Below are 13,676 nucleotides of genomic sequence, written 5' to 3'. Positions count from 1 at the left end.
AGGTGAACGCGAGGGTCACGGGCTGACGACACCCAGGAGAGGACGCGCCTGCTGGGGCTCCTGAGCCCCAACATGAGCTGAAAGCCAAGTGGGGACCACCCTCCTCAGGAGAGAGGCCACGGGGGACAGAGACCGGCTCCAGAAGGCTCAGGAAGGTTCCAGAAGGGGGCGAAAGAAGACAGAAGCGGGGCGTCAGGGTGCAGAGCACAGCCCGGCGCTTTTCACGAAAGATGCTGTTGGGCTGATGGCGAAACCCAGGACCTGCACTCATTCACTGCAGGTCCTGGTGCCTGTGACTGGACCGCAGGGCTCGCGAGAGGAAACGCGCCTGTTCTGGGAGCCGCAGTCGGCACAGCGCCGGCGCCTGCTCTCGGCAGACGGGACGGAGCGCGAGGAGGGGCACCAGGGAGCGCGGGGTGGGAGGGCCAGCGCCCGGGGGACGCGCAATCCTGCGCTGAGTGTGTTCTCTGAAGCCGAGGTTCTGGCGTCAGGGTGAAACAAAGCCCACAGCACACACCTATGGACCCCGTTTCCTCCCCAGGGCGTCTTCACGACTCAGGGGTCGGGCCTGCCTCTCTGGCGTTTCCTGCACTGGCACGCTCTCTGCCACTCGCGTCACCCGGGAAGCCCTTTAAGAAACACGACGGCCTTCAGCTGCCCTCAACTGGGCGAGCACTCGCGCCTGAGCGCCCCCTCCCTGCTTGGCCGGCGTCTCGGGCAGCGCGGCCCCTCCCTATCTCCTTCCCGCCGGTCACTCAGCGTCCTTTCCCGTCCCCAGGACCGTGCTTTTCTGGTAATCACGATCCTTTTTCTGGTAACGAGAGGCCGGTGTTTCCAACTGAGTCTCTGGCATAAACGGAAGCTGCAGAGAGCTGTCTGCGGACGGGACGCTGGAGGACATGCAGGCAGGCCCAGCCCCAGGCGCCGGCCGCCCCCGGAGGGGTGTCGGGTTCCCCGACTGCCCGACCTTGCACAAAGTCACGGCCCCCGCCTGGGTCTTGTATTTCTCAGCCGGGAGAGGCGGCTGGCGCGGGAGGGGCCTCCGCTCTGCTTAGCACAAAAGCCCTGGGGCGCCCACCCCAGCCCCCACCTTGGAAGCACAGCCTGTGGTTGGGGGTTCTCTGGCAGGTCGACCTGAAAGCCCTTGGGCACAGGGCGGCCGGGCACCTGCAGAGGGTCTAACTCCCAGGCACGGCTGGGAAAGCAAGCGGCGACCTCAATCGGGAGCTGGGACAAGCCCGCCCATCCCCCCGACCGAGGGGGCTCTGAGACCAGAGGCTGGAAGGGAACAGAAGGGGCCGGGGCACGGGACAGGCCACCACCAGGTGTGCGGACCCGGGCCAGGTGGATGTGGTAGCCACACAGGACGACATGGAGACTGGGAGACGACGCCACGAACACCCCCCAAGCCAGGACGGGCCGCATGCTGCAGGTGGGGCGAGTGTGGCAAGGGCGTGCACACAGGAAGCCCGGCGCCTGGGGGGGCCTCTGCTGTCCCACCTGCGGCTTCTGACCACGGCGTAGACGCCACGTGCAACACGCACAGAGGACGTGGGACCCACAAAACGCACCACAGGCACAGCGGCACACCCCCCGAGCGTCTCCTAAACCCCCGGCCTGGAGGCCACCCCCAGCACACTGCGAGCCTCGGTTCCCACGGGGAACCACCGTCTGCACCGCTCATCCCTCAACCAGGACTCGCTTGCCTCCCTTCCTGGAGACGTGGGCGGGGAGTCAGCCCTCGAGGCGCCCCCAGGGCTCGGGCCCAGCACCACGGAGACGCACACGCGGGGACAAGCGCCTTCCCAAGCAAGCGGCGGCCACGGGTGGGGGGCTTGGACCAGGCCGGGGGCAGCCTTCCCCTCAACCCGCTCCAGCCGAGACCCCTGACTAAAGGTCAAAGAGCAAGGCTGGGCTCCCCGGCGGCCCAGGGGTGAGGAGCCACCTGCCAAGCAGGAGACATGTGTTCCAGCCCTGGGCTGGGAAGACCCCACGTGCCCTGGAGCCTGTGGTCCACAGCAAGAGGCGCCGCCACAATGAGAAGCCGCTGCTAGCTGCAGCAGAGAAGGCCTGGGCAGCAACGGAGACCCAGCACGGCCAAGACAAAGAGCGCAAAGCACCCACGCACAGAGATCAGGGTCGTAATTAAAGGGAAAATCCAACGTTTCCACCTGAGGGGCTCACCTGTGCTTCCACAAGATGGAAGCACCTGTCACCCTGAATCACTATCACTTCTGAACAGCGCCCACTTTCACCTCTCAAGGGAGCAGCAGGTCACAGCTCCCGCGTGCACAGAGGAGTCCCTGGCACGGAGACCCCCAGGGCCTGAGCCCTCCGTTCACATGGCGGCTCTGAAGGGCGGGCGTCCTCCTGGGGCCCAGACCCCGCTCCAGGCTTGCAGCCCCGTGCGCACCCTGCTTGTGCGTGATGACGGGGCCCCAGGGCCAGCCCAAGCAGAGGGAATCCCGGGGGCCCCGACGCATCCATCCTCCTGGGGCAGGTCCCCCGGTGCCCCCAAGGGCCCAGCGGCCTTCAGGCCATGTGACGAGGGCGCCCCGGGTGCAGACCAGGTGTCCGGGCCAGGCCGGGCGGGAGGGCAGGCCCCACCCTGCTGTCCCCAGGCATGGCGCTCAGGACAGGCAGCCCCACGGGTTAGCGTGGGGCAGGTTAACCCCCACGGTTAACCCCACGGGCAGGCCAGGCTCGCGTCAGACGTCTAATCACAGAAAGGCCTGGAAACCCTGGGGCGGACCCCCACCGCCCCCAGCAGAGCTGGCCCGTCTGTCCGTTCCCCCTCACACGCACAGCCCACCTCGGTTCACAGGCGGGGCCCCCTCAGAAGCCCCCAGCGTGCCGCAGCTGGGGCTCACCCCGCACGCTGACCCACCCCGTGGCCTCCACGCTTGTCATCTGCCCTGCAGCTGGCTTCCCCGCACCAGTTTCGATGCCCCACTGATGGCTCCACGAGATGGAAACTGAACCCCGGATCAGTAAACGTGAGTGGGGACCAGGGACGTGTGGGACGCAGGGCCCCAGACTCGGCTGGGAGGTCTGCACGGCGTTCTGGCTCCTGCTCCCTGGAGGAGACTGGGCGTCCCTGTCATGATCGCGGCAGGGCCTTCCGCAGAGCGTGGGGGGTGGCCGGGACCAGGCGGGGGCAGAGCCTCGGTCAGAGCCCTGCCCGCCGAGGTCCCGAGGGCAGCAGCTCCTCTGCCTCCATGTTTGGGGTTCAGCACGAGTCTCGGGAAAGGCCCCCAGGCTCAGGGCCAGAGGCGCTCCCGAGGGTCAGCTGGCCCACGATGGCCCCCTCCCACCACCAAGCATGGGCGGCCTGCACAGGGGTGCGGCCGACGGGGGCACCCAGCCCTCCCGTGGGTGCAGGGCACTGCCAGGACAGCGGCCCCGCCTGCCAACCTCGTGGTGAGCCCGGCTGGCCACTCCCTGAGCTCCCCATATGGCCACAGCCCCCGCGGCGGGCTCTCCTCCGAGTCACCTGGGGCTCGGACCAGGAGTTTTAGGTCCCACGACACTCAGAGTTAACGAGCGGCCCCTGCCCTCCGTGCTCTGCGGCCAGGATTGACGCTGGATCTGAAATCCAGGGCCTGGACACCAGTGCACGCCCCAAGGGGCACGGGCCAAGAAGGAGCGCCCTGCGATCAGGCTGGAGAATCAGGACCGCTCGAGCCCGGGGGCTACGCTGCTCCCACAGCAAGCCCGGGGCTGAAGCCGTGACTCGCTCTGCGGCAAAGACAGAGGCAACCCTGAGAGGGGAGCAGCAGCCAGGCGCCCCCACGGCCCCTCCAGCCGACACCGCCCCCGGCACGGCATCTCCCCCAGCGTCTGTCCTGGAGGGCCGGCCGGCCTCCCCACCCAGGGCTCCGGCGGGAGACGGATACTCCAGCCCACAGCTGGGAGCCGCGAGGGGGGCAGCAGGTGGATGGGCTCCAAGCCCCCCAGAGCCTCCGCAGGGGGGACGAGACCCCTGGACCCTTTGCAGAGGGGACAAGCCCCCCAGAGCCTCCGCAGGTGGGGACGAGCCCCCCGGAGCCTCCGCAGGGGGGACGAGACCCCTGGACCCTCCGCAGGGGGGACGAGCCCCCCAGAGCCTCCGCAGTGGGGACGAGCCCCCCAGAGCCTCCGCAGGTGGGGACGAGCCCCCCGGAGCTTCCACAGGGGGTACGGGCCCTGAGTCCCCCAGAGCCTCCGCGGGGGGAACGAGCCCCCCAGAGCCTCCACAGGTGGGGACGAGCCCCCCAGAGCCTCCGCGGGGTGGATAGGCCCCGAGCACCAGAGCCTCCGCGGGTCTCCCTGACGCTCGCTCTTGGCCTGCGAGGCCCCTGTGCCATCTCAGGGAGGACCAGACGCTGAGACGCCATGTGCTAGGGGCCTGGCCGGGGGACCCCTGGGTTGGCAAATTCAGTCTCTCTCCTGTGCACCCAGCCCTTCTGCCCCGCCCCGAGCGGACCCCACCACCAACACAGCCCCCCTGCCACAGCTACAGGCAGCGTCGTCCCACGCCCGGACCACAGTGCCAGGCAGGAGGCGGGCCCGGCACCCTGCCCCCACCTGGGAGTGCCCTCCACACGCGTGTGCCTGGCATCTGGCTGGCCGCCCGGAGCCAGCGCCTGGTGGGCGGGGGAGCTCAGTGTGGAGAGGCGGGCAGGGCCTGCTCACGGCACCTCCAAAGGGCCCTCGTGAAAGGACACTCACTCCCGGGGGCATCCCACCACCAGCACCCTGGCGTGACCAGGAGTGAGCCGAAACCCGCAGCGGGCGGCAGGGCCACCAGCTCAGCTGTGTCCCGCTCACCGCCTGCTAACCCACCACCGCCTCTCACACTGCCCCACAGAGCCCAGGGACAAAGGTGCTCCTGCAAAACACCTAGGACGGGGGGGGACTCAGAGAAGGACTCAGGAAGGCTCCAGGGCGGGAGGAACACGGCTGCCTTTCAACCAGGCCCGAGGCCGCGGCCACCCCAACAGTTGGGCCGCAAAGAACCTGCTGAGACGAGGCGGCTCCGGGCATCTTGGCTACCAAGAGGCGCCAACACCGAGGAGCAGCCGGACACCCAGGGTGCACACAGCCGCACGGTCAACACACGCATGTGGGACGGGGCACAGCTGGGCCCTCCAGAACAGAGTGTGTTCCAGGGACTTTCCTCCCATCTGGACATGACCCCGTGCCGGGTGGTGAGGGCCGCCGGTGGACTCAGGGAGCCTGGCTCCCTGCCACCCCTCCGTCACGTGGGGGCCACGGCCGCTCTGGCCACTCCTTTCTCGAGGATCCGCGGCTGTGATCCCAGCCTAGGTGGAGCACAGAGCTGGCACAGCCAGGGCCGAAGGCGGGAGGCGGGCACCTCAGCAGCCTCCGGGGACGGCTCCCGTTACCGGCACAGGCTCCATCTGGCTGTGGTCAAGACCCTCTCAGAGAAAGGAGGAAACCCAAGAACCACCTGGGGCTCCTCTCCTCTGATGCTGGCTCCACACGATCCCTCCCCAGGGACCGTCCCATCCCGCGAGCCTCCGGAGAACTGGGCCTGACCCAAGGGCCACCTCTGGGACAGGCTGGCTCCAGGGCAGGAGAGCAGGCAGGGTGAGAAGCCTCAGCAAGGTGCGGAGTCTCTGAGGGGCCTCCCGACCCCCTGGGGGACAGCCCACTCCAGGGGACACATCAGAGATGGTACCCTGGGGGACAGCCTCACACTAACCGCGTGCAGACCCCAGACAGGCTTGGCTGCAGAGCAGCTGCAGGCCCGCAGGCCCGTCCAGCTCCCCTCCCAGCACACAGCCTGAGGACAGGTCACGGGTCCCACCCTGGCCACACGAAGCTCAGAAACGGAACTTACACCTCCCCCGACTCTGTTCTCAAAAAGAAAACACCCCAAAAAGCGGAACCTAAGGCAGCGGGGGCCCGCCTCTGGGCTCGAGCAGAGACGCGGGCAGCTGGCCCTGTACAGACGCCCAAGGCCCCAGGCAAGACCCAGCACCAACGGCTCCCACCCACCCTCCGGGGGCACGGCTGCGGACCCCCGCCCCCCAGCCACAAGGGCACCTGGACGGGGCACTCACTGGGGCTCCTGGCAGCGGGCTCCGGGCCCAGCACAGCGCGGGCTGCCGTGGACGGGGCAGCAGTCATGGATGGGGGAGCCAGGGCGTCTCATTCCTGGGCTGGTCCGACCGCAGCACAGCTTATCTGCGCAGACCAGGCCTGGCTCTCGGGGAGCGCCCGCTTTCTCATGGAAGAAACGTGTTAACCCTTCGCGCTCTGCTCTCTGCAGACAGCGCTGCCCCAGGCCGCCCGCCGCAGCCCGCAAGGCCCCAGGCCCAGCTGCCAGGCCCAGCTGCCGTCCACTCCTGCCAGGCCCCAGACCTGGCCTGGCCTCCGTCTCACGGGCCCCAGGGTGGGGGTCTCCCGCCTTGAGCAGAAGTCAGTGGCTCCAGAGACAACAGCCCACACTCACCGCCGGACGGCAGCCTCTGCCCTGAAGCCGCCCACGTGTGCAGCTGGGGACGGAGACCCCGGGCGGCCGGCCAGCGGCACACGTCCACCCACAGCCTGTGCCTCTGATTCCCACCCTGAGCCCAACCACGGGCCCAGGAAAGGTACCCCCGCCCGAAGCCGCAATCCCCCCGCACAGCAATGCAGGCCAACCCAGGGGTCACCCGGCCAGGCACCAGGGCCTGCTGGGGTCGGCTCGAGACTATGGCCGCCGGGCAGAGCCCCGTCCCCACGGACAGGTTCTCCAGGAGTCAGGAAGCAGAGGGCAGCCCCCTCGCCCACGGTGTTAGGCCTGGCAGACACCACTGGCCACCCCTGTGACGCCCTGAGCTGCAGCAGACCCAGACCCTGGGGGACCACGGCCCTGATAGGTCCATGAGCTCATCACCGCCCCTGGCCGGCCCCCAGCGGTCCAGTGAGTCTCCCCCATCCCCCTCCTCCAGGCACAGCTTGCCAGCCCACCGCCCGCCTCCACGCAGGGGCCGTGGTGTGCTCAGTGACACAGTCATGTCCGACTCTCTGTGACCCTGTGGACCATAGCCCGCCAGGCTCCTCTGTCCGTGGGAATCTCCAGGCAGGAATACTGGCGTGGGTTGCCATTTCCTCCTCCAGGGGATCTTCCCGACTCAGGAATCGAACCTGAGACTCTTGTGTCTCCTGCATTGCAGGCTGGTCCTTTACCACTGAACTTCCCTGGTGGCTCAGACAGTAAAGAATCTGCCTCCAATGCAGGAGACCTGGGTTCAATCCCTGTGTTGGGAAGATCCCCTGGAGGAGGGCATGGCAACCAGCTCCAGGATTCTTGCCTGGAGAATCCTGTGGACAAAGGAGCCTGGCGGGTTGCAGTCCCTGGGATCACAGAGTCGGACGCAACGTAGCAACTTCACTTTCTTTCCTATCTTTCCTTTAGCGCTAGCGCCACCTGGGAAGCCGGAAACAGCAGACATTTAGAGTCAAGCACTTGAGTCCCCTCCAGTCCTAGGGCGAGAAGGGGACCCCACTCTCCAGCAGGACTCGGGGCGCCATCAAGCAGCAGGCCCCGGGCCTGGAGCAGCAGCGGCTCCCTCCAGCCCAGCCGGCCGCCCCACCCAGGTGCCCGGCCTGGCACACTGGGCAGAGTGGCCCCTCCACACACACACCCTGCTGGCCTTCGGGGCCCCTTCTTCCCTGATGGAGCCCGTGGAGCACACAGGCGCCCCTCTGCCTGGGGCTGCCAGGGACCCACACACCGGGCAGTGCTCCAGCCAGTGCCCCAGACACACACAGACATGCACAGACACGCACAGACACGCACAGAGACACCACAGAGACACGCAAAGACACACACAGAGACACACAAAGACATGCATACACAGAGACACACACAACAGACACACAGACACACACAGACACACACAGACACGCACAGACATGCACAGACAGGGACACGCAAAGACACACACACGCATACACACAGACACACACAGAGACACGCAAAGACACACACAGACACACAAAGACACAGACACACACAGATACGCATACACACAGAGACACACACACGACGACACACAAAGACACACACAGAGACACACAGACACGCACAGACAGACACACACAGAGACACACAGACACGCACAGACACAGACACACACAGAGACACACAGACACGCAGACACACACACACAGACATGCATACACACACACACAACAGTCACACAAAGACACACACACAGACACACGCAGACACGCACAGACATGCACAGACACACACACACAGAACAGACACACACACACTCACATGGCATCAACCCCGACGGGACCCGGCGCCCTGCCTGCTCCAGGCCGCCTTCCCAGGGAATCCCCCTGGGTAGGCTCACTGTCCCGTGGCTTCAGGCCCTGAGTCACTGCCCTGAGGTGGCGGCCTCAGGCCAGGCTCCCCTGCGCCCCACTTGGGGCTGCATCCCAGGGAGCTGAGTTTCTGGAGGGCAGACTGCAGGTCTGTGTGACTGTGGCCAGCTTGCCTCCCTTCGCTCTACTCAGGCAGCCAGGCCCAGCACAGGACACACGTGCCCCCAACACCGGAGGGGGCCGCACTCGCAGAGGGTGTGTCTGCAGGGCCAGCCGTTCCCGGCTCGAGGCCACAGCCCACCTATGAGCGGAGGCAGGTGGGTGCTGTCTTCCCCCAGATGGAGCAGCTCCCAGGGCAGGGGGCCTGCAGCTCAGAGGCCCCCAGGGGGGACTGTCACAAGGCCGGGGCACAAGCACCCACCAGATCGGCCTGCAGCCCCTGCTCTCTACGTGGGCGGCGACGTGGCTCCCTGCCAGGGCACAAGCGGCCCCTTGAGAGGCCACCCTGCCGCCCAGCGGCTCGTAAAGCTCCAGTCTCCCCTTGCACCCTAAATCACGAGCTGGTTCCTACAGCCACCCTCGCCCAGGGCGACACAGAGACGCGGTGCTCACTGATGCCCTGGACCACGACGGACCAGGCTGGACACTCCACAACCGCCACTGAGCAAACTGCCACTGCTGGGAACTAGTGCCCAGCAGCCCCGGGCCAGCCCGGGCCCTGGGGGGCTGCTGTCCGAGGCAGGCCCTCGGGAGGATCTCTCACACCCACTCAGGCGGCCAGCACCGCTGCTGTCCACGGCCCAGACGCCCACCCAGCACAGCGTTGAGATCAGGGGTCCGGGGGCGTTCCAGAGGAAAAGACCCCAGGGCGGGGTCTAAAGCTCCTCACAGAACTTGCAGGCACGTGAGCTGAGACCGGCCTCGGAACCAGGCACAGGCGTCTGAGCGGGGCCAGCACGGCCCACGGGGGACAGGCGCCCCCGGGAGGCAGCACCTCCAGCCCTCCGACCAGACGCAGGCACCCCAGCACACATGAGCTGGCCCCGGGAACTTCCACGGCGAGGCCCGCACACGCCTGCAAACACGCACACATGCAGGTCTGCAGGGCTCGGCAGGGAGATTCAGAATGCTCCTCCCAGTTTCCGAGAAAAGGACCCGTGCCCTGGAGGTGGCCCCGGAGCCTCGACGGGCACGGGGAGGCCAGGACGCAGGCCACCTGGCCCGTGAGCATCCAGGCCTGGGCTGTCCTGCGCCTTTAAAGATGGAATCTGGCCCTCCCACCCCCTCCATCCAGCATCACAGACTCCCTGAGCGAAGTCCAGAGCCCAGACCGCCCACAGATTCCCATGGCGGGGGTGCCGGACACGGGCCGGGGTCAGCCCTTCCTGCTTAGCGTCCACAGCCCTTCCTTCCTGGAGCCCGGAGACGGGGCAAGGCCGCACGCCTGACCCGCGGGACAAGACCCACACAGGCTCGTCTCGGGCTCCTGCAGCTGCGCTCACGTCCTGCGCCTGGTCGGCCCATGGGACCAGCCCCTGGAGGGCCACGGCCACACCAGGCAACGGGCAGCACAGAGCCTGCTCCCCGGACCCCTCAGTCCCAGCAGGACCCAAGACGATGCCCCCAGGGCTTCTGGGGTAGGCGGCTCGGCTGCCTTCACAGAGGTCAAGGAAGCCCCCAGGTGACCCTCAGGGCTTGAGCCACAGAGCAGGAAATCACAGGAAAGGCATCCAAAGAGGAACAGCCAGGAAGGAAAGGGAAGTGAGAGCAGAGCTGGGGGAGGGGAGAGTCTGCGGGAAGACGGGCAGGACCGAATACCCGGGGGGCACACAACACCTCCCAAGTACTGGACACCCCCCCACTGCCTGCAGGCCTCCCCCAGCTCTAAAGCCCAGGCCTGCCAACCCGACTCAGCCAAGGTCAAAACAACAGCAGCAGCGCAAGGTTGAGACTTGGGTGTCGGCCGCCGCACCCCGATGGAGGCCCGGGCCTCGGACAGCCAGGAAGCGGGCCCTGGCTTCACACACTGACCACAGGGCCCCACGCAGGCCTGCACAGGGGAGCAAGCAGAGCGCAGGAAGCAAAGGCAGCCTGGGCCGGCCTCCACGTGTCACGGGCTCACGTGCCAGGCCCGTGGGCTCGGGTGGGCAGACTTGGGCTGGTCCTGCAGCCGTGTCAGCCAAGTAGGCTGCAGAAGTGAGCCCAGCCCCTCCCTGGGGGCAGCCCTCCCCCAGCCCTCAATCTCCAGCCTGCTCCAGGTCAGGAGGGCCTCCCTGAGCTTGTCTCATCAGCACCATCAGGAGGCCCACCCAGAAAGCCAGGTGCCTCCCCAGGGGTTCAAGGGCCAGCCACAGAGTTGGGAAGGATCTTCAGTGACCCTGTGATGAGTAGGCACGGCCTCGGGCTGGGCCAAGGGGGCAAGGACCCCGCACACGGGCTCAAGCAGAACGTGAGCTGCTTCCCGGCCGCCCCGTCACACTGGCAATGCCTCGGCCATCACAAGGCCTCTCTGGGCACCACTGTGGGCTGACGGCTGCAGGCAGACTCACAAGGCAGCAGCCCACCTGCCTGCAGGGCCACAGGGGCTCAGCGCAGCGAACCAAGGCCTCCGCGGCCACTCCTCTAAGGCGGCGCGAGTGAAGGACAGAAGTCCCAGGTTCAGTTCTGCGCCAGCTCGTTCAAGTGCCAGGCTCAGCTCAGACCCCGGAGGGCTCGTCAACAGGCACGCGAGACGCCCACATGTGACCTTCGCCGGGGTCCCTGCCTCTGAACACGCAAGCAAACGCGATTCTAGACAAGCCCAAGGCAGGGGCTGAAGTGGGCTTGGTGGAGAAAGCAGGAGCCTCAGACGGAGGGCGGGCGGGGTGCTCACGGCCCCCCTGCAGCCACGTCCAGGTCTGCAGACAGCCACTGAGGCCCGCCGGAGAAGGGGCCAGCGTGTGGGGGAGCGCCCTCCTGGGGGGCGGCAAAGGGTCCCCTGAGGACCCGATGGCTCCCGGGGGCCAGGGAGGTGTGGCTCACCTGGGAAGGCCACTGGCCCGCTCGCCGGAGCCGCAATGGGGGGGCTGGGCTCAGGGGCTCTACCCGCAAGTCCCGCGGGCTTTCCACCAGGCAGGCGGCTGGAGCCCTGCCCAGTCCCATACCTCTGAGCAGGGGAAAGCAGGCAGACCCCAAGGGAGGGGGCAGGAGCCTGCGGAGCCGCCCTCACCGGCCGGGACGGTGCACAGCCCCAGGAGGGATCCGGCCTCTCGTCCTGGAGGCGGCTCGAAGGACCTGTCGCCTGCCCTGGCGTCACCGTCTCTCCTGCCCGGTCACCTGCTCCCTGATGCTGCAGTGACCCCAACTTCGACGGGGCACTGAGCCCGGAGATGAGGGGAGCCCCTGGGCGGTCCACCCACCCCCTGTAGGGAAGTCAGGGCCTGGAGCCCGGTGATGGAGAAGCAGGCCAGGGATCCCCACCCCACCAAGAGAAAGCGAAAGTGCCAGGGGCCTCCGGGCTCCAGAAGCACGGCGGCAGGAGGACCCGCGTCTGAGCACAGCTCTGTGGGGGCGATGGAGGCCTTTCCCCGCCCAGCAGGGGCCTGCTGTCCTTCCAGCTCAGGACCCCACAGGGCAGTGGGCTGGTCCTCCCGGCAGCTTATCTGCCTGGCGGCCCTTTGCCCCAGAGCGAGCGGAGCGCAGTGGAGCAGAGGCGGCCGGGAAGGAAACAGGCAGGCACTCCGCCCCCCTCGGCCTCTCCGGGGGTGGAGGTCACACCAGGTCACCTGGGGGGCCTGGGGACGCTCTCGGAGAGACCCCCCCTCCGTCTCCACAGCTACCTAGGGCGTCTCGCACCTCCTCATGAAACCTCCCCGAACTGGGGAAAGGTGCATTCTGCGTCCCGGGCCGGGGCGGCGTGGGGGAGGGACAGGGGGGCGAGCACACGCGAGCCCAGGGCCCCTGAAGCCTTCGCCCGGCGCCCCCCTCCACGAAGCTCGGGGAGGGGCCGCGGCAGGCAGCAGACGGGGCGGCCAGAGGGGAAGCGCAGGGGCAGGCAAAGTGGTGGGAACTAGCGAGGAGTGAGAGCAACCGGCGGGGCCGGAGAGCAGCCCCACAGCCCTTCTCGGCGCGCCGTCCGCCTCCCCGCCCCGCGGCCGCCCCTCCTCCCGAGCCGCCCTCCCCTCCGGCCCCGGCCTCCCCCACCCGCCCGCCGCCCCGCGCAGCCGGGCCTCCGCCTTTGTCCCGCGGGCAGGTGCGGCCGCGCTCACCCAGGCTCGGGCGGTCGGGCTCGCCGCCCTCGGGCGGGCCTGGCGCCTCGTTCGGCTCCGCCGCCTCCTCCTGGCCGCCGTCCGCCCGCGCCTCCACGGGCACCACGGTGAAGTTGGTGGGCATGGCGAGCCCGCAGCCCCGGGCCCTCTGCGCTCCCCGCTCGGCTCCGCGCGCCCGGGCGCGGCTCCGCCCGCTCCCGCCGACGCGGCCGGACCAGGGCGCAGGGGCGGGGTCCGCGCGGCCCGCCCCCGGCCCGCCCGCCCCACGTGACCGCACCTGCCGGCCCGCCGGCCCCGGGCGAGTTCGTGCGCCCGCAGCCGCGCCGGGCGCCCTCCGCCGAGAGCCCGCCCCCGGGCCCCCGGCCCGCCCCGCCCCAGCGGCTGACTTTCGGTTCCCGAGCTGCCCGCGTTGCCAATGTCCGGCGCAGGCCTCTGCCCGCTCAGCGCCCTCGCTGCCAGCCCGCTGCCCGAAGCTGGACCCCTTCCGGCCTCACTGCCCCCTCACCCGAGAGGGCGTCTCCCCTCCCCCCTGTCTGGCTCACCCAGAGCTCGATTGAGGGAAGCGCTTCCCGGCGAGCAGGGGGCTCTGTCCACAGGGGACACAAGCGGGACACAGGTCGCCAGGCGCTCTGCCACGGGGCCCGAGGCCCATCCCTGCCGGCTCCGGGAACCCGCCCTGCCGGACCCTGGCGGTGTGGTCTGGGGAGGCCCCTGGGAAAGGGAAGCTAGGGCATGAAGGGCACAGGTGGGCCGCCAGACCCAGGGTGCCACCTGCCAGGTGGCCTCCAAGCACCCTGTAGTCTCTTAAAGACAAGAAATCTGGCAACGGCTGAAAGTCCATCGAAGAGAAATGAGTTCAAAGAGTTGCAGCAGCTGGGTGCCTTGGGTCACCCCAGGAACGTTTTTACAAAAATGGGGTGAAGCGTGTTTGGTGTGGGCAGCGAGGTCAGGGCACTGTAGTGAGTCAAGCAGGCCCAGATCCTGTTTGGAAAGGCCTGGGGCTGCTCCTGGCCTCAGGCAGGAAAGTGAAAGTGTTAGTTGATCAGTCTCGGCTGACTCTTTGCTACAGACCTTATGGGATTCTCCAGGCAAGAATACCGG

At 68.1% G+C, this 13,676-nt stretch overlaps 1 protein-coding gene across 1 annotated transcript in view; it reads right to left on the bottom strand.

Moving 5' to 3' along the window:
- Nucleotides 1-12,699, bottom strand: part of SLC12A7 (solute carrier family 12 member 7) — a 38,798-nt gene extending 26,099 nt beyond the window's left edge. Inside the window, exon 1 of the mRNA XM_068990664.1 lies at nt 12,576-12,699. Coding sequence (XP_068846765.1) covers nt 12,576-12,699 — 124 coding nt within the window. The remainder of the gene's footprint in view (nt 1-12,575) is intronic.
- Between the last annotated feature and the right edge of the window lie 977 nt (nt 12,700-13,676).

Source organism: Capricornis sumatraensis, chromosome 18, assembly GCF_032405125.1.
Source record: "Capricornis sumatraensis isolate serow.1 chromosome 18, serow.2, whole genome shotgun sequence".
NCBI classification, from domain to species: domain Eukaryota; kingdom Metazoa; phylum Chordata; class Mammalia; order Artiodactyla; family Bovidae; genus Capricornis; species Capricornis sumatraensis.
The sequence above is the reverse complement of the archived record's forward strand: the minus strand, read 5'-3'. Positions and strand labels throughout refer to the sequence as shown.